Source organism: Ciona intestinalis, unplaced genomic scaffold, assembly GCF_000224145.3.
Source record: "Ciona intestinalis unplaced genomic scaffold, KH HT000077.2, whole genome shotgun sequence".
Taxonomy (NCBI): Eukaryota; Metazoa; Chordata; class Ascidiacea; order Phlebobranchia; family Cionidae; genus Ciona; species Ciona intestinalis.
In genome coordinates, this window is record NW_004190399.2 from 14,623 (window position 1) to 34,368 (window position 19,746).

General features: G+C 37.3%; 3 protein-coding genes across 4 annotated transcripts in view; 2 read left to right on the forward strand and 1 right to left on the reverse strand.

The window, feature by feature from the left end:
• Nucleotides 1–15,605, reverse strand: LOC778764. Of its 2 annotated transcripts, none has more exons than XM_026838412.1 (14): nt 15,520–15,605; nt 6,909–7,175; nt 6,613–6,664; nt 6,348–6,394; nt 6,155–6,246; nt 5,718–5,789; nt 5,194–5,275; nt 4,831–4,853; nt 4,692–4,773; nt 4,477–4,541; nt 2,994–3,069; nt 2,537–2,665; nt 1,454–1,620; nt 1–1,047 (listed from the first exon to the last, which is right to left on the reverse strand). In XM_026838412.1, exons 2-14 carry the CDS (start codon nt 7,054–7,056, stop codon nt 976–978), a joined length of 1,107 nt encoding a protein of 368 aa, XP_026694213.1. In that variant the 5' UTR covers nt 7,057–7,175; nt 15,520–15,605; the 3' UTR covers nt 1–975. The 2 variants fall into 2 exon arrangements, with proteins under 2 accessions (XP_026694213.1, XP_002121666.3); XM_002121630.5 differs by lacking the exon at nt 15,520–15,605 and adding an exon at nt 9,062–9,077 and having other exon boundaries at nt 397–1,047.
• delta (protein) lies at nt 8,676–14,347 on the forward strand. Its single transcript, NM_001078209.1, is given in 11 exon segments — nt 8,676–8,744; nt 9,102–9,392; nt 9,932–9,983; nt 10,578–10,862; nt 11,074–11,134; nt 11,369–11,499; nt 11,749–11,918; nt 12,289–12,502; nt 12,768–13,555; nt 13,754–13,832; nt 14,139–14,347. Coding segments are annotated over 10 exon segments (2,121 nt in total). The 5' UTR covers nt 8,676–8,693; the 3' UTR covers nt 13,832; nt 14,139–14,347.
• LOC100175062 (mitochondria-eating protein) overlaps nt 15,536–19,746 on the forward strand; it is a 7,894-nt gene continuing 3,683 nt past the window's right edge. The window contains exons 1-6 of the mRNA XM_002127733.5: nt 15,536–15,649; nt 15,891–16,112; nt 16,355–16,473; nt 17,419–17,514; nt 18,608–18,742; nt 18,976–19,032. Coding sequence (XP_002127769.2) covers nt 15,563–15,649; nt 15,891–16,112; nt 16,355–16,473; nt 17,419–17,514; nt 18,608–18,742; nt 18,976–19,032 — 716 coding nt within the window. The 5' untranslated portion in view covers nt 15,536–15,562. The remainder of the gene's footprint in view (nt 15,650–15,890; nt 16,113–16,354; nt 16,474–17,418; nt 17,515–18,607; nt 18,743–18,975; nt 19,033–19,746) is intronic.

Genomic DNA, 19,746 nt, shown 5'->3' on the forward strand with positions numbered 1-19,746 from the left:
GCAGCGGCAAGCACGAATTGCCCGAGGATTAAAACGTATTTTATACCTTCTGTCCAGAGTCCGTGTTTATATACGGACTCTGCTTCTGTTTATCAAACTAAGTGAGTCAGCAAGAGCCATAACAACCTATCTGCTGCAGAAACACCGCTCCCTTTGCACTGAAGCGTCGTTTGCCCGAGGAAAAGAACGTTTCGTGCGATTTGTCGTTATAAGCTGCTACTACTTATAATAAATTAAAACTATACAAGGCTAAACTTCTAACTTATAGATCGAGTTAAAAACGTTGCTACTTCGTATCTGCTGCACACATACTACTACTAACATTGCAAACGCTGAAAAATACTGGACTGCAAAGTAACTTTAGCGCGTAAGCTCGAAGGATGAAACGTTTTTAGATCATTTGGCAATTTGCAGTTTTAATCAAGCCAACAGAATTGCGACAGCTCAACTTTGGTGTTCACACCGCCAACACCTCTTATACTGCGCAGAACTGCATTAAATGCGAGGACTGGCACTTTAGCCCGAAGGATAAAACAAGGAGAAAAGGCAGTTTGATACGTAGTGGGGGATTCCCCGTTGACGTTATCATAGCAAATACAACGAACACGATTATGGCAGCGAATGCAAAGTGACTGAAGAGGAACAAAACATAGACAAGGAACATTGGGTTTAAGGCAGTGGTTATTGATAATAGGAGTCGTATAAAGTGTTGGTCATACAGATAAACAATCACCCACAAAGTTACATACGTGGAACTTGTAAGCGAGCACGAGGTGTATGAAACAGAACATCCGTGTTATAACGACTGTCGTTGCCCCGCCATGCAGGGATAAAGTAAGTTCATTCTTTCTTTAACAACAATAAAAGTTTCATACACCAGATATCAATATATTCACACAAAGTCCGGGAAAGAAAACGATTATTCCTGCGTTAGAGGGTGATGGATTCGAATCCAGGTTAGGCAAGCATAGATCACTATTTCGCAAACTTTGGGGTGTTCCCATCGTTTTGTTGTTTCTGTTCATTCCTTCGGTGTCGCATCAGCGCCTGTGGACAGAATATGAAGTTTAGGATTCCATATGGGTGGGGTCATTGTTTTGTTTATCCTCATGTGGCCGAAAACGATAGTCGTTATAATATGGGTGTTCTGTTTCATACACCTCATGCTCGCTTACAAATACCATATTATAGTAAAATTGTAAGTTGAAATATGGTTTATAATGCAAGTGAAAACAGGGTCGAACACGATAAGAAGCAACCTGAATATAAAGGACGTCGTAGCAACGGTACGGAAATATTTGCGCTTTCAGTTTATTTTCACCAGTTTCTAAACTTTTAAAGTTACCAGAATAGTTATAAATAAAGTTTTAGGGTGATGGGATGTATTTGTACGATTATATTCTTAAGTAACAAATCATGGCATGAAACCTCACTCATATACATTACAACTCGCCTTGTACTCGGATATTCGAAGTCGTTTCCCGTCCACAATGCAAGTTCGTTTCGGTCTTGGTTTATATTTATAATCCGGATATTTCTCTAAATGCAGTTTGTTCAATCTGGTTTGTTCGTCGTAGAAAGGTCGTTTCTCATTACTTGACATCTCCTTCCATTTGGCCCCTGTTGTACATAAGGGGTGTTATTGTTGCGCATATGAGTTTTCAATGTTGCGCATACGGTTTTTTTTATTGTTGCGCATACGGGTTTTTATTGTTGCGCATACGGGTTTTTATTGTTGCGCATACGGGTTTTTATTGTTGCGCATACGGGTTTTTATTGTTGCGCATACGGGTTTTTATAGTTGCGCATACGGGTTTTTATAGTTGCGCATACGGGTTTTTATTGTTGCGCATACGGGTTTTTATTGTTGCGCATACGGGTTTTTATTGTTGCGCATACGGGTTTTTATTGTTGCGCATACGGGTTTTTATTGTTGCGCATACGGGTTTTTATTGTTGCGCATACGGGTTTTTTACTGTTGCGCACACGGGTTTTTATTGTTTCGCATACGGGCTATTGTTGCTCATACAACATACGAAGCTACAAGCGTACAAATAACATATAGTAGGGTAAGGAAAGACGGAACGCCTTTAGAACATAATACCCAAATATCCTAATCATGGTTTAAATTAAAAAAATTAACAACGGCCTATGGAACTCGTCGGGATACGGTTTTATAATTCTTTAAGTGTTCTTGGTTTACTATAAAATGAAACGAAAAAAGAGAATGAAAATGTCTCCCATTTCCCCCTTTATACTTTATACAATATTTTTATAATTTATCTTTTCAAAAACCGATAGCGATTAAATTACCTAAATCAGCAAGAAGAAGGGGGTTATCANCACAATGACAGTCGTTATAACACGGGTGTTCTGTTTCATACACCATGTGCCCGCTTACAAGTTACCACGTATGTAACTTTGTGGGTGATTGTTTCTATGTATGGCTGACGATGAAGAAAGCATATTAGTGACCACTGGGTTGTAGTAATCACCCCCAAGTATCTTGCCCAAAGCTACACACAACACCACTCACCCAATATCTTGCTTATGTTCGAGTTATGCATGTCTGGAAACGCCTGAAGAATCCTCCGTCGTTCGTCCTTGGCCCAAACCATAAATGCGTTCATTGGACGCTTGATGTGATTCTTACCGTGTTTTACACCTGGGGGTATTGTTGGGTTATACTATATATGTGGATGGCTTCATACACCTCATGCTTGATGTCGAGTTAGGATACTTTCATGTTTATCCTCGGGGAAACCATATGGACACGGGCGTTGCACACCATACACGGTCGCATAACGGTTAACTGGTTAGGGCCTCTATAGTTTAGAGATTTTCCATAGGCGAGCCCACCAATGCATTGTCTAAATTGTCGGTCATACAGAAAATAATCAACCACAAAGTTACATACATCGTAACTGGTAACACATGTGCTACAACTACTGCCGTTGCACCGCCACGCTAAATAAGTTACAACAACAACAAACCTCTTGTCGGTTCACAATAAACAGCTCCCCTTGAAGAAGACTCACTTAAACGATTCTGAAAAGGTTTTGTGTTTTTCTGCAAAAGGAGAACATATGTGAACCTAATTTAAACAACGAAGTATATATTTGAGTTGAATTCCATGAAACAGCATAACATTCCCTTACGTTTGTCACTTCGAATGCGATGGTGAAGATTAAATTAATTAAAACAACGAAAAGAAGGAAGCAGCAACACGAGGATTGAGTTATAGAAAATAAATATATAAGTGACCCATTGTTATAACTGGTCTTGGTGAACACAATGTTTTATTATCAACCAAACATCGTACAATATTAACTTAATGTTCATGAAACAAAGAAATAATTCATTGTAGCTTTTGTGCGAGTCGCAAACCATGTACGGTATTATGTCATTCGTGTTTAACATTAGATAAGAGAATTGTAACCGCTTTATTACATCATAAGGGCTTCCTATTACATCACAAATATAAACGTTCTGTACAGGTATTGTATTAAAACCAGGAAATAATGTGTATACCGAACTGTGGGGTAAGATGGATACCGTTAGCACATAATGTCCCATGTTTCCCAATCGAGTTTTAACAATTAAAACGTTCTTTTTAGAGTGGCGGGCTACGGTTTTATAATTCTGTAAATATTTTTTAATTACTACCAAATGGGACGATATAAGAGAAAACTTGTCCCAGCATAACGTACCCGGCATTAAGAATTTATGCGCAGTTTGTAATCCCTAACCCCGATTGCAAAGATTTACACATTCTAATGATCGACACCAAATATCCGTTAAATTCAACTTCGAAAATACCAAAGCAACTTTCTCCCACACGCATGACCACACAAGGTTTTGTCCAAGCAAACACATTCTATGATATACCTAACCATTGTAAACCTACTACAAAACGTGGAAGTTATACAAACGCTGGCGCACAAATGAATGTAAAAGCTTTTATACAAATAATCGTAGGGTTTTAATACAATGAATGAAACACTAACTTTCCATTATACAACTTACAAGCTGCCATTCATACCCATAATGCCAGGAAACTTCACAAAACACGTGGTTTCCGGTTGGTTTTAATTGTGGGAATGTTTGCGTAACACCAACTTAACTTTATTTGTATGCCCGGTACACTGTTTGTCGTTTATCCCACGAACCGGTACACTGTTTGTCGTTTATCCCACGAACCAGCACACTGTTAAATACTATAGACTCGGGGTTTAGCAGTCATGTATTTTACTTAACACTTCTACAAGTAGTTTTACTCAAATCGTGTTTTACCGACTGCCGTTTTGCTGCTAATCCCCCCAGCTTCTATTCGTTGTTTTATTTAATTTCATCTTCGGTATCGTACTGAACGCAAAAAATAAATATATTATATGTATTTGATAGAAAAAAACTTCACGTACAATACGTTTTGTAACCCAAGCTTACATAAGTTTGACCTTCGTAACATAAACTCACCGACGATACTGGAGGTGACGTCATCGTTACGTCATTATTCGTCGACGCGATCGTATTCTTCCAACCTATAAATTAACACTATGATGTCATGAAAACGAACAGTACCAATAACACGTGGACCATCTTTCCCCAACCAACATGAACCATCTTACCCCAACCTACTATATTATACTTAGCAACAACACCATTGTTACGTCACACAACTTCATTGTTACCTTCCTCTCTTGAAAATTTCGCTTCGCGAAAAGGCAATGACGTCATGATTGATAAATCGCTTCGTGGTTGTTGCGTCACGTTCTACAATTGTTACAATGAATAAATATCTTATTACGTCATAATAACAGAATTGTTTACCTTTGAGTTGTGTGGTTTCGTATCTGGAATGTGAAGGTTGAAATATTAAAGTTTGTGAAATATATTATGTATGGGTGAGGTACAGTGAGGCAAGCCATGGGACCTGGGATTTAGGCCAGAGTTGTCCCATTACCCCAACATTGTATATGCACATTCTATATTATTTGGGTCCTATAGTTAGGCAAGCCATGGGACCTGGGGTTTAGGCCAGAGTTGTCCCATTACACCAACACCCATGTATACAAGAACTTGTAGGAGGGCATGAGGAGTATGATACAGAACACCCGTGCCCATAGCCTGTTGTAACTCAATCGTTATATATGTTACGTCATAACATTAAATTTAATTAAACCAATCACAAACCTTTGAAACGCTTGACTGATTTCTTTAACGATCCTGAAGTTTGTGACGTATATGGGGAATCACCTAGATCGGCCATTTTGTTCTGGAGGGAAAATATATTTTCGTTTAACACGAACGTGGACGTTATTTATCTCTTACGAAAGCGAAGATTAAATTAAAGCAACGAAAAGGGAGGAAATTATCAAAAAGCAACAGTTGTTAAAACGGGTAAAAATTAGTCCAAGAATAAAGTCAATAAAGCGTGGCTTATAATGGGGCACCCAAAGTTATAATACGGCTCCCTACATGTTTGTTTTGAATCTCAGGTCCCATAGTGTTCACGCCCTACAATGTGGAGTAATAATGGACCAACTATGACGCCAAGATCGCTATAAGCGGTACTATGAATGGCTTGTAATAAGCGTTCTATTGTTAAATCACAATAAAGTGCTGAGCAATTGCATTGTATATGAAACAATGGTTAATGTGACGGATAATGGAATGTTAGTGACGTCACAATGGTGCATTAACAGCAAACAATGCACCTGTTTATGTAGGGATTGTTGGTAATAATGGAAGCTCGATTCCGCTGTTTCAAACGAATGCTTCCGCTGTTCCTACAAACGATTTGATTGGTATATACGGTCACGTGTATAGTTTAAGTAATATGTACATTTAAAAACAAAATTAAATAATTTAAATAAAATAACTAAATGTAATCTATTTATCCTCGCATGGCAGGGCAGCGACAGTCGTTATAACACGGGTGTTCTGTTTCATACACTTCGTGCCCGCTTACGAGTTACCACGTATGTAACTTCGTGGATATGTGATTATTTATACAAGTTTACTACTGGGTTTGGCGGTATTTGGGTAATGAGCGTAAAACCGAGGTATCTTAACGTGATGCCATATGAACAATATTATTCCCTCCACCCTCACAAACCCCAACACCACCATATGTGACTAATAGCCGACTTACGTTGCTCCTTACAAGTTGATTACGTAGGTGACTTAGTTGGTTGATCATGTGGGACAATTGTTGTTCCTTCTTCGAGATTAAACTTGATAAGTCTGCAATAAATATCAACCAAGGTTAACACAATATAAAGTTAGGAATTAAAACGACAAAGGGAACGGGAATTAACGTTAAAACAAGAAAACACACGACCCACCTGACTCTAACTTGATCTGCATTCCGGAATCTGACTCACCAGATCTTCTGCGGGTTGAAATAATTATTAATATTATAAAGTAACTGGCCAACTCCGGGATATGCTGGTGTATCTTCTCGTAGGACCCATGTATGTTGAATACAATGTACTTTAAAACATACGTCAGTAGAGAAACTCTCGTATAGCTCCAATTAAACCGTCTATGGCCGTTTTTAGTCATCAAGTAAAAGCAACGATGGCTTAATATATACCAAGAAGAACTTACTGTCTGGCTTGATGGTCGGGTAGAAGGAGGTTCGGAAACGAAGCGGCGAGGTCTGTGGAAATAAACATGACATCTTACCAGGGTGGGATTCGAACCCGCAGGTTATAAACAATGTCGGTATATTGGCATCTTAGCAAGCATTAAAACGTTAAGTGTCGGATAAAAAACTAAAACACTAGAGAAAGGGAAATTAGCAACAAAACGACGGCCATTAAAACACACTATAAGAAAAACCTAACCCAACATACAATTACAATAATATAAAATATTTTACGTTAATGATGAACATCACTCACCCATGCCAACAGCAGCGTATCTTCCCTGTGTTACGAAACCATCCTTATATAAGGGCCCACCAAACCCACTGTATGTTGGTGTTTCATATTTAACATGAATTTCCTCACGGGTGGACGAAGGCGACTTATTGCTTGCGTCATCATCCATAGTTGATTCCAATTAAATTCCAACTTCTTGAATTTTCTTTTTAAATACGAGAAGAAAAAGGGAAAAACTTGTTCCTCTCTCTCGTTTGCCTTTTTTCTTTCATCCTCTTCTTCCGAGTCCTGGATGCAACGTCAAGGTATGACGTAATAAGCATGACGTTGCTAATGTTTGTATATGGTTGCATGTCATGCAAATTAAATCGGCGTTTTATAGGAAAATCTAAAAAAAAACACACACAAGTGACATTGTAATAATTCGTAAGCGAGCACGAAGTGTATTAAATATATAGAACACCCATGTTATCACTCGACAGTGAGCATAAGGTGTATGAATACACCATGTGTGTCTGGTGTATAAGAAGACACCCATGTTATAACTCGACAGTGAGCATGAGGTGTATGAATACCCCATGTGTGTCTGGTGTATAAGAAGACACCCATGTTATAACTCGACAGTGAGCATGAGGTGTATGAATACACCATGTGTGTCTGGTGTATTAGAAGACACCCATGTTATAGCTTGACAGTGAGCATGAGGTGTATGAATACACCATGTATGTCTGGTGTATGAGAAGACACCCATCATGTTATAACTCAACAATGAGTTTGAGGTGTATGAATACACCATGTGTGTCTGGTGTATAAGAAGACACCCATGTTATAACTCGACAGCGAGCATGAGGTGTATTAAACAGAACACCGTGTTATAAATTTCGTTGCCCCGCAACTCGTGGTTAAATAAATTACATTTATACAGACACTCGCTATTATGTAATCTATATTACAACGCCCATTATACAATGTAGTTTACCCGAAACGCAATCCTATAAATATATACCACATGTATTTCCCCTTTAACTCTTGTTAATCAAATTACTTCAAACTAGAATAATTATATTCTAAAACTTATACATAAGTCATAATATGCCTTTTTATTAGCGCTCACAATCGTTACTATGACGTCACAGCTTCCTAGTCTTGTATCCGGCCAAGTAAACCTCACAGTGTGTTCTGTGATGTCATAGTGGCTTCAAGCACAGCGCGTTTTTCAAATAATTAGAAACACGTGCGAGAAGAAGGCGACGTCTGGATTCGGTGGTTCGCTATTTATTGTCGAGTTTAGAACTACGAATTACAGGTTTTGTTCAGTTTGTATGTATTGTAGTGGGTGCGTTAGCTTTGTTATGTATTATACTTATAGCAATGCATTATGCCCGGTATAATGTATTTACATTATATACTACAATACATATACCGCGTATGTATATGTATATATATTGCAATGCATATGTATTGTAGTTAAATATTAGAATTGTAGTTATAGCTATGCATTGGACTTGGTATATGTTGTAATGTATAGGGTTGTTAAGTGTGTTACAACCGTATGTAACCATATTATATATGCTATAGTTGAGTTTCAGGTATTCGCATGCGTTATGCGTGTATTTGTGTAAGGTGTGAGTTTAGAGTAATAATTAATAATTAGAAATTGTAGCTCTATTCAGCAGCTGGAGCCAGTGTTATAAGTTATACTGTATTTAGTGGGGTACATCAACAGGTTGAGTTGAAATTGTCGCGATTTAACGTTTCGTTTATTTTTCAGATTTTTTTTTATGAATGGTTTATTAAAAGTACTTAATGTTGTCTTATATATCGCATTGTTACGTCATCATCAACCTTGTTATATACGTAAGTGTCTTGTGTTTGACAGCGCGCATGGGGTGCTGTGTATTTAAGATTTATAAAGTTAAATATTATGCCGTAACTCGTAAGCGGGCACGAGTTGTTTGAAACAGAACACCCGTGTTATAATGACTCTGCCACGCGACGTTAAAAAAGTTACATTTATTCATATATATTTTTGAATACGATAACGAATCGTGTTTACCTAATAGCAAAAAGTATTTACGGTAAAACGACAATCGTTAAAACACGCTATGTGCAAGAACTGTATACACCATGTGTGTCTGGTGAACGCGTTACCTTATAAGACATGGTGTATTTACCCCGAGGTTTTCAATGAGTTAAAATGTTTTTTATTCGCAGGTTTCCAGTGAAGGCTCTTTCCAATTGAAGTTGTTGGATCTAGTTAATAGAAACGGTGTAACTGGAGCCGGTGTTTGTTGTTCGAACGACTTGTTTCCTAATTGCCGACAACAATGCAGAAGCTCAATCCGCGTGTGTTTAAAGCACTACCAAGCTATTGTAGAGCCAGAAGCCCCTTGTACGTTTGGTAATTACTCAACCCCAGCGATTGGTGGCAACTCGTTCGTCCCTGATAATACATCTTATGTACGACGTCACCCGATACGGTTCGATTTCAATTTTCGATGGCCGGTAAGTAACTTAACTGTAAACACATGGGTAATATTTGAAATTAAGGTAAAACACAAGAAGGATACGTTTAGCACATAATACATTATTGTGGCGACAACACATGCGTGTATTTGTGTATAGGGTTGGATGGGAAACCACCATCGCATAAATCTTAATTTCCTGATCGGGTTTTTAACTAAATAACGCGCTTTGTTGTGAGGATGCGGGTTTATAATTCTGTAAATATTCCTTGTTTACTACAAAATGGGACGATAAAGAGAATGAAAACATGCCCAGTTTCACCACTGACAAAATGGTGGGAAGTTACGGTTCATGGGAATAATTGAAACTCTTCCGCTTGGTGAAGCTGCATTTGTGGGTTTTCAAACAAGCCAAACTCAAATCATTTACGTTTTATGCTTTTTAAATTTAACTTTTGGCAGTCTTATTATAAAACATTTGTGTCTTTAAATGTCCATAAATTTTGTTTTTTTTATTAAAATGTCTTCGAACTACAAGCTATATTGAACCTGTCTTATAAATTATCTATTATTATCCAGGGCTCGTTTTCGATGATCGTGGACATCTTACACGAGGATAGACGACACACAGGTGAAAATTGATTTGATTGTTTAGTCCCCGCTAAGCAGCTGCTTCGCTCGCCAGCTTTGCTTCTCTATATCAATATAACGACGGTTGGCGCACGAGACTTGAGCGGCGTTTACAAATTATTACCGTTCCACGAAACATGGCTGTTAATCGTTGTAACTTACGAACGCAAGAAAACGCTTAAATATTTACGCCATTTATTGGCTTAAGCTGCAAGAATTAACAGCTTAAATTGCTACTAAATGTATTTTTCATGAAACATCGGCAGTATGTTTATATACACTATATATGTTGTTATATTTGTGTACCAAAATATCTCGTATATTTAATCGATTGATCGATAATATTTGGGGCAATATGATACACTCGTTACTGCATATGTATGTTTGTATAGAAGGTGGGGGTAAGATGGCACATGTATCCCTTTTTATATTATTGTCTTATTTAGTAGTAAACAAAGAATATTTATAGAATTGTATAACCGTATCCTCATGACGATAAAGAAATATGGGGCATTATGTGATAACTGTATCACCCTTACCCCAAACTACTATATTTGTACATTATCGTATTATAACCCGTACATTATATCTACAGAGCCACCTCGTACAATAACACGCATGATCGTCAGCAACGGCAACCTATTAACCCAAGCACACAACGATGATACATGGCATACGCCCCCGCCGTATATTAGCCATGGAGTGGAACTGCGCTACGCTTATAGAGTTAAATGCAAGGTGCATTTATATGGTAGTGACTGCGCAACGCATTGTCACCCAAGGAATGACGTGTTTGGGCATTTTACTTGTGATATGCATGGAAACAAAGTCTGTATGCCTGGGTGGATGGATACTGGGGGAACGAAGTATTGCACTACACGTAAGTATAGTTATTTTTACTATGTTACATACGTGGTAACTTGTAAGCGGGCGCTATAGGTGTATGAAACAGAACACCCGTCTTATAACGATTGTCATTGCCTCTCCATGCGAGGATAAATAAGTTACACTCATTTTTGGTGCAGTTAATTCAAATATACTGTTTAGACTTTTGTTACCACTTCAACTTATATAAACCCTTATTTTCACAGCAATATGTTTGAACGGTTGCAACACACAGCGAGGATATTGTCAAGCACCAAACCAATGCATGTGAGTTACTTATTAAAGGTTCTTATAAGTAAATAAGCTCACAGTGGTAGCAGAGCCAAGCCTCGAACCTGCTCTAACTAATGTGCCATAGCTATAGTTGTAATTGTTGTTGTTGTTCCTATTAAAAATGCCCAAGAACCCCGCAGCCTCAAGCATCGAGCCTGTATTCTCTGGTCTAGAAGCGAGCGCTTTACAAAACATTATGTATTGTTGTTGTAATTGTTATTATTTCAGATGCAAAGTTGGTTGGAGAGGGAAGTTATGCAACGAGTGTTCGACGACCCCAGGTTGCATGCATGGAACTTGTGAGAGACCATTCCAATGTAATTGTAGACGGGGGTGGGGGGGATTGTATTGTAATCAAGGTAGGTGTAATATGGGTTATCCATGGTTGCTACTACTATGCCTATATTCTAAGCCAGGGTTCCCAAATTGGGGGTTGCGTAACAAATTTAGGGGTTTATACTAATTAGATTATACTAATTTTACACAAAGTGCCGCATATATTATTATTATCCTTTTCTGAACAATTCTAGGAGATTAAAAGAGGGTTGTGAGCAGTTTTGAAAGCCCTGGTTGAAACTATCGCATTGTACCCCATCTTATTCTTACAGATTTAAACTACTGTACAAACCACCACCCCTGTCTTAATGGGGGGTTGTGTACAAATAGTGGCGAGGGAAGTTATACATGTACATGTCAAGTTGGTTATATTGGCCGTATGTGCCAATACAGGATCAGCATGTGTTCGTCCAATCCATGTAATAATGGGGGAGAATGTGTGGTGAGTATGTTACATGTCTTGCAATGTATATGTTTATAATATATGTGTGTTGTTTGCTTTGTAGTGTTTAGAATGTCTGGTATAGTATAGTTAGACACTTGCATTGCAACTAGAGGACACCGGGTTTAATGCTTGATGCGGCTACCATTGTGGACACATGTGATCACTAGCTTGGGTAAAACACCTATGGAACCCAGTGGTCAGTCATGTCTGAACAGTCAACCATACAGAAAAGCAATCACCCCCAAAGTAACATAGGTTGTAACCCCATAAGAAATAGAACACTCGTGTCATAGCGATTATTGTCGTTGACCCGGAGCATAAAGATAAATAACTTACATTCACAAAATTAAAGTTTAATTTTTCACAGGATACCAATGAGGGGTACAAGTGTTTATGTCGCAATGGTTTTTATGGCGTGCATTGTGATGTCACACATGTCACTTGTCGTAACTCCCCATGTCATAATGGTGGGTTATGTATCCAACAACATGACCATTATGAATGCCAATGTACAAACCAGTGGTCCGGCTTCAACTGCGAAATAAGTTTGAACCCTTGTAATTCTAACCCATGTTTAAACGGTAAGTGGGACGAATATGAAGAGTGACAAATATAACCTGTTTAAACACTTCTGTCATAAACTGTAGCAGGGCACGAGGTGTATAAACAGCACACCGATGGTTTAACGACTATTTAATAAATAAGTTACATTTGAACACAATGTATATGATGGAACATAATAATACATATGTCCACTTATTATGCCGTTAGTTAGAATTGATTTTTGCTTGCTGCACGTTTAGCAATATTCTGTGTATGTTGTCAAATAATAATTGTTATATGCAGGTGGTACTTGCATGATACACAACACTGGTTTCAAATGTAAATGTCCCATTGGTTATATTGGTGATGATTGTGGTGTTGATATATGCAGCAACAACCCATGTTTGCATGGTGGTACTTGTGTAGCTCTGAAGTACGGCACGCGTTGTAAATGTACAAGCGGGTACATTGGCAAGATATGTGGGGATATACGAGGGTGTTTACCAACTCTATGTCAGAATGGTGGAGGTTGTCCTACTACTCTAACAGGCCCTCAACATAGTTGCATATGTGGGTTCGCATTCACACTCAATTCTTGCGAGACGGTTGAAAAAAATTGCGGAATTAATTTCTGTAATAAAGAAGATTGCCGAGATTCTTCAGGGCGTTGCGAGTGTTTGAAAAACTTCAATTGCTCTGTATATTTCCACCAACCAACCCCAACCATGAAACCACAACCACCCAGCAAGCTCATCATATTAAACCAACCAAACACATCACAATTCAATACAACGCACTGGATTGCGATTTCCTTCTGCGTTGGAACCATAGTATTAATACTGATCCTTACATGGGCGTGCATTCTATACAACCGAACCAACCGAAACAGATCAACCAAACCTGACACCTCTACGCCAACTGACACAACACCCACAACACAAGAAGTAGACACACCTCCTACTCTGGCTACAAAAGTTGAAGTTAACTTTACAGATGAGGTCAACCACCTGCTTGAACCAGAGGCAAGGGTGGAGTTACCGTGTTCAAATTGTTCACATCATAAAAACCAAACAACATCGACAACAAAAATGGTTCGTTAAGTTAAATATTATTGCTATAAATAATCATTGTTAAAACAAGACATAAATATAAACATAGTCGCAATATATGTGCTGGTATTAAAGCTAAAACTGTTATATGTTAATCACTGGGCTGTTACTTTAACTTGTCCAACCTCCCGACTATATTCTCCCATGTTCTAAAATATTAAAACTTCATGTTTATTCCAGGGCGACCCCCCAACCCACGAAGGTGCTCGGTGCCCGACGTATGAGGAGGCGTGCGAGGATTCACCGTGTTTGCCATGAGGTGGGTGTTGTGGTTGTGGTATGCATGTTCTATACTGTGTTGTTAACATGAGATGCGCATTGTATTCATCATACTGTATGACAACAACTTATGGTGTACAAACGATTTATATATTTTGCCAACACAAAGCAAAAACAATCGTTTAATAATAATAGTATAGATTTACTAAACATATGAACAATTCTTGCTTGAATCTCTGACCCCATGATGTGCCTAGCTGTAGGACTTTACTCATGTAGAAATGTGCAGACTTAACTTATACAGTATAAAACTTTGAGAAAAAATTAACATTTTTTTACATTTTAGGTGATTAAAGGCAAACCAAGAAATTTCTACTTTTGCACACGAGAATGCGCCAAAAGTCATTGGGACTTTACCGGCCAAATATTACTTTGTTGTTTAAAGTAACAAGCGTGGTAGCTTTCATATTTTTGTATAAAAGTCAGACAATCGTAATTTTTTGCCAGAATTATTGCAGTTAATGTTATAAATACAATCGTGAATAATTGTTTAAATGCTTGTTGTTTAATGAATGCAAACGTATTCTATATGGGTGAGGCCTTGCAGTGAGGCATGGTCATGGGACCTGAGATACAATTGTATACTGATCCTTTGCGGGATAGACCTTACCTAGTTTACCAACGCTATAACTACGATACCCATGAAATAACAACTGTACTTAATGTTTACGTCATACCCACTACCACTACGTCATCGCCTATTCTCTACGTTGAACCAGTGATGTCACTAACTACCCAGCCCATTGTTTGACTACCAACACACAGTCATATCAGTAATATACCATCACAATAAACATTCATTTATTAATTTAAACACAACCGATGTAAAAGCCCACCCCATTCTACATTGCGTAATCCTGGTTATCGCAAACAAACCTTAGAATTAAACAAAGAAAATCAAACGATCGGACAGATAATTTTCAACAAATATCGCATATACCACATAAAATATGTCAGCTATTATATATTTACGCGGTATTTATACACCAAGTAGAATTTGTACGTAAATGCAACGTCGTCTGCTTTGTGTTAAAATTACGCGCAACAAGAGCGAAACCTTACGGCGTTTAAAATATACATCAGTTAGCGTACCAACTTGCAAATTTTACTTATCCGAAGTTTCTGAGCATTTTATTATTAATAAACGTGTTTTGAAAGTATTTTAAATAATAAATACCAGTTTTTATGATAAAACGATCCTATAACCAAATACAACTACTGTATAACCATTCTATGCGCATAGCAATGTAAACAGGCTACTGCGCATGCGTAGCGTCCCCAGTTTCCAAAATCTGATGAGAAAATAAACATTGGAATTCCAAGTAACCAGATACTTGTAAAACATGTGTTTCCGGAACATTTAAAACCCTGTATTGCTAATTTGTCAAGAGCTACTGAAGCTATTTGATTGGAGTCGCAAAAACAGACGCAATATGCGAAAAAATATTAAAGTTTGTGGAAAATAAATATTCTTTTTAATAATTTAAAAGTTGTTTTGCGAGCACAGTTATTGTAAGAGCTCAACAGACCGTGTAGTTTACGAAATGGATGTACCAGACAGTGTTATAAGCGTGTTTCTGAAAGTTCTGGAGTCTTTATTAAACATTATACCAAAAAGTTTAAATATAAAGTAGTTCTGTTTAGTCTAGTAATAATTATTAACACACCTTGTATTTTGTTTAAAGATTTTAGAGTCTGGTTGTTGTAAAAATGGCAGAAACGATTCGAAAATTATCGCAGGGTTCTTCGTATTCTGTGTTGCAAGATAAGATTAACTCATTAAAAGATGGATACTCGGTAACTAAGTGAATGTAACCTATTTTTCCTTGCATGGCTGGGCACTGACAGTTGTTATAACACGGGTGTTATGTTTCATACACCTCATGTCCGCTTACGAGTTACCACCTATGTAACTTTGTGGTTGATTGTTTTTTTTTGTATGGCTGAAAATTTAGACAAATTAGCGACCAATGGTTGTGCTCCATATTAAAATCAAATATACACGGTAGCAACTTTCACATTGTTATCCCCCCAACAGTTAAACACATGCGACACCAACCTCGGCCACATTTGTGAATTGATTGAACTCACCTCGAAGATACAAAACCAACTTTTCACGGCGATGAGTCTCACTGCATCAGAGGGGGGAACGTATGGAGGGGTTGATACTTTAAAAAGTCGGTTGTTACCTTGGCTGGGAACGAGTTTTATGACTTCTGGTGGAACTGTGACCTCAGATACCAGCTTGGCTTTGTTGAAGGTACTGGTTGAAGTTAACATGCCCTGTAGTTCTGGCTATTACACCCACAATTAGTTGTTGAAGCTATTGCAACAAATTTTGCCTTTCTTTCTCAAATTCAAAGCCCTATCTGTAGCATATGGGTGAGGTTCTACAGTGGGGAATGCCAAGGAAGCTAGGATTACCCCAGAGTTCACCCATTACCCCAACCCACACTTTAAGCCACAATTTGCTAGATTTTAATATTCCCCCAAACCTTTTAGGAATCCGTTGAGAAAGATCGTAAAATCTCGGAGCTGAAGATAAAACACGACAACGATATGATGCAAATGGAAGCCGAGCTTTCGGAAGCAAAGGGGGAGTTGGATTTAACACGAGATGAGTATGTGATGTCATAACTGTTTATGTGATGTCATAGTGTGATTGTGCGTTTACGTTCCTATAGAATATTTTGTATTGTGATGAAATATATTGTGTGTATAAATATCCCACATCCTCCTACATGCCAAACATAATAACCACGTGTCAGGTTACATGTGTGACATACTTCCTTGTCGCCTTATGGTGACAACCCCCCAACCTATTGCCACACCCCCTATTTATACCGGTTATATGCTCAACTGGGAAACAACACAGTGGCCAAATATAATTAAAGGTATTGTTTGCTTATATTCATGACACCAAATATGCAATGAAAGGTTTTTAAATTGCCAGGGACGTAAACGCAGATATTAACTCATTAAACCAACAACCTCAAACTTTTTATAATGCAGGGGAGGCAAGGATAGTTAGACACACAATCCTGTAAAAAAATGTTTACTAGAAAATGCAGTGTAAAAAATTTTAATGCCACCCTGCACCCAGGATTGGCGCCCATGTTTTCAATACAATTTTGCACCAATTTACATTAAAAGTGAAAAAGTTCTTAATGTCCAAAACCCCATGTAACACATTGTAACAAGTTATTGCAGTGCTGCGCAACATCAAATTTGTTTTTAATATTTACAGTGTTAACACAACATTTTTGCATGAAAAAAGGGTTTAAAAAAAATTGAATATAAAAAAAGTTTTAAAAAAGTATTGCGCAATTTTTACCAAAAAAGCATCTGGCAACACTGCTCTCATGTTACCAGAGTAACTAAGTTAGGCTTGTGTTCGTATTTCATTACCTTAAAAGCCCATGCCATGAATATCAAATCTATTGTTTGGCATTTGAAGGGCATTCTGTTTGTATACATAGTTTAAAAGGATAATACCCCCATAGCGTAACTAGAGCCTTGTTATTACAATGAAACGACTCTTTATTCATTCCATCTTTACACCACAGACTCAACAGCAGCCAGGCGGACTTGGAGAAGACGAAAGTAGAATCAGGAGGAACCATGCTAGCTTCCGAGGAAGAAATTATTTTACTGAGAGCTGAGTAAGATATTATTTGATTTAAATATTGTGTTATAAAAAAAGGGATCTTCTGGCAATTTATTTGTTTGTTATATTAAACCAACATAAAAGGTTGGTTCTTAAATATATTAAACTTTTATGCTAGAAGATCAGATTTTTCGAAATATATTATACCTGTAGTGTTCCCAGTAGATTATTTATCGGTAAAAAAGTTTGTATTTTTCAATATTTTTAGTTATTTTTTTCTAACTTCTAAACAATATTTAAAAAACACATTTAAAACGTAATATGTTTTGTATTGTTTTTAGTTTGTAGGTTCAAACAGGAAAAAAATTTGTATGAATAATAATAGTATTTGTAATTTACAAATATTTGTTTATGTATTTATATATATTGTATATAGATTATAGTCTGACCATTTTCCATGTATTGAACTTATGCCTTGCAATCATATATGAAATTAACGTATGCAATGTTTCAATATCACATAAGCCAATACACATATATTATTATCAAGTTAACCCTTAATTGAAATAAATAATTGGTCAATACATAAATATACCACACACAAATATTAAAGTCCACTAGATCAGATGCCCACTCTATTATAGTGGTTGGTAGCACCAGTAGTTAAGTGTATGAGTGTGTACAAGCACCATTCATATTACAATAGATCTTTAACCCTCAATCATAAGTTAACATTCTAATACCGGTACTAAACTACTTTAAATGCCTATGGGAATATAATGTGCTTGTTGTATACCATCCACGTGTGTAAAATACATACCATACTTATTTATGATTGAACTTAGGCCTACAATGATATAATACATATACTATGGCTTGACAGTGAGCATGAGGTTTATGAATACCACGTGTGTCTGATGAATAAAATAGGCGCCAAACCTGGGGTGGCAGGGTAAGCAGGCCTACCCTGGGATTATATACACTGCATTATTGAGTAAACATTACAACCAATAAGTTAGATTTGTTTCATGGTGTGTCTGACTATCCCTGCCTCCCCTGTGTTTGGTGCCTTGCCAGCCACACAAAACTTACCTAAACATGAACACACACACAGTCATGTTATACCACTATAACCCCACCCCTCACAGCTTAAGGTTGGCAAGAGAGGAGATCGAACGATACAAACGTAAGTTGGATCTTGTCGGTGATTATGAACATGAGGTGGAACATCTTAAAAGCGAGATTCGTATTCTTAGAAGTGAACGGGACATTCTGGAAAACAGGTACGTTTGATGTCATAGTTTACCATTCTGTATGGGTGAAGTCTTATCGAAAGACAAACTATGGGACCTGGGATTTGGATCAGAGTTGGCCAAATAGTTTACCATAGAGTGAGACTATAAACAAGTTAATTTTATTTCTATTTTATGCCAACTTGAATAATCTATTTTTATAAATATTGTTTATTTAGTTATTATTTGTTTATGACATCATGTTGTATATTATGACATCACAGATTAGAGCGAAGAGGAAGAAGTTGTAGTCCAATCAGAAGGAGAAGCATATCACCCGTGTAAGTTGTTGTGGTAGTCTGTTATATTGATACGATTAGGAGTTTAGTATAACCACATATGAGTGCTGCGTAAGTTAGTGTGTGGTTAATTTAAGGCATGTCTGTTTTTAAGGATATAATCCAGAGTAGGCAATTACCAACCCATGCATAAATGCGGTGTATGATGATATGTTTGAACCTATCTGATTGAGCTTTTTTAACCAGAAGACTCAATCGGACTTAAAATATATTTGGCATCATCAGCTCATACACCCACGTTGGTGTAAATACAACAATGCCATACAAATCCAACACCATTATCAATAAACCACGCATGGATTGATATTTACATTATATCAGCCTAATGTTAATTTACACATGTGGAAACACACATACGTTTGTGTTGTAAAATAACCCACCAACCCACACTAAGTTCACAATTATAAAGTAAACATTTACTTAAAACCACAAGTTTTTTCTGCCTATGTTTTCAAATATATAATTTCTTGTGTCATATATTTTCGAAATGACGTTTCAACCCATCATGCAGTAAAACAAGTGTATGATGCGCGGCACCAACAGTTTATCCCCTTAAACCCAGTGTTAGAGCTTTATGTGTCTTGTAAACCTGCAATTACTTACACTACCAAGTTACAATTACAAAGCAAACATTTATTTAAAAACCGCATATATTTTATGTGTGTTTTCAATTATATGTTCAAACACACAGCCATA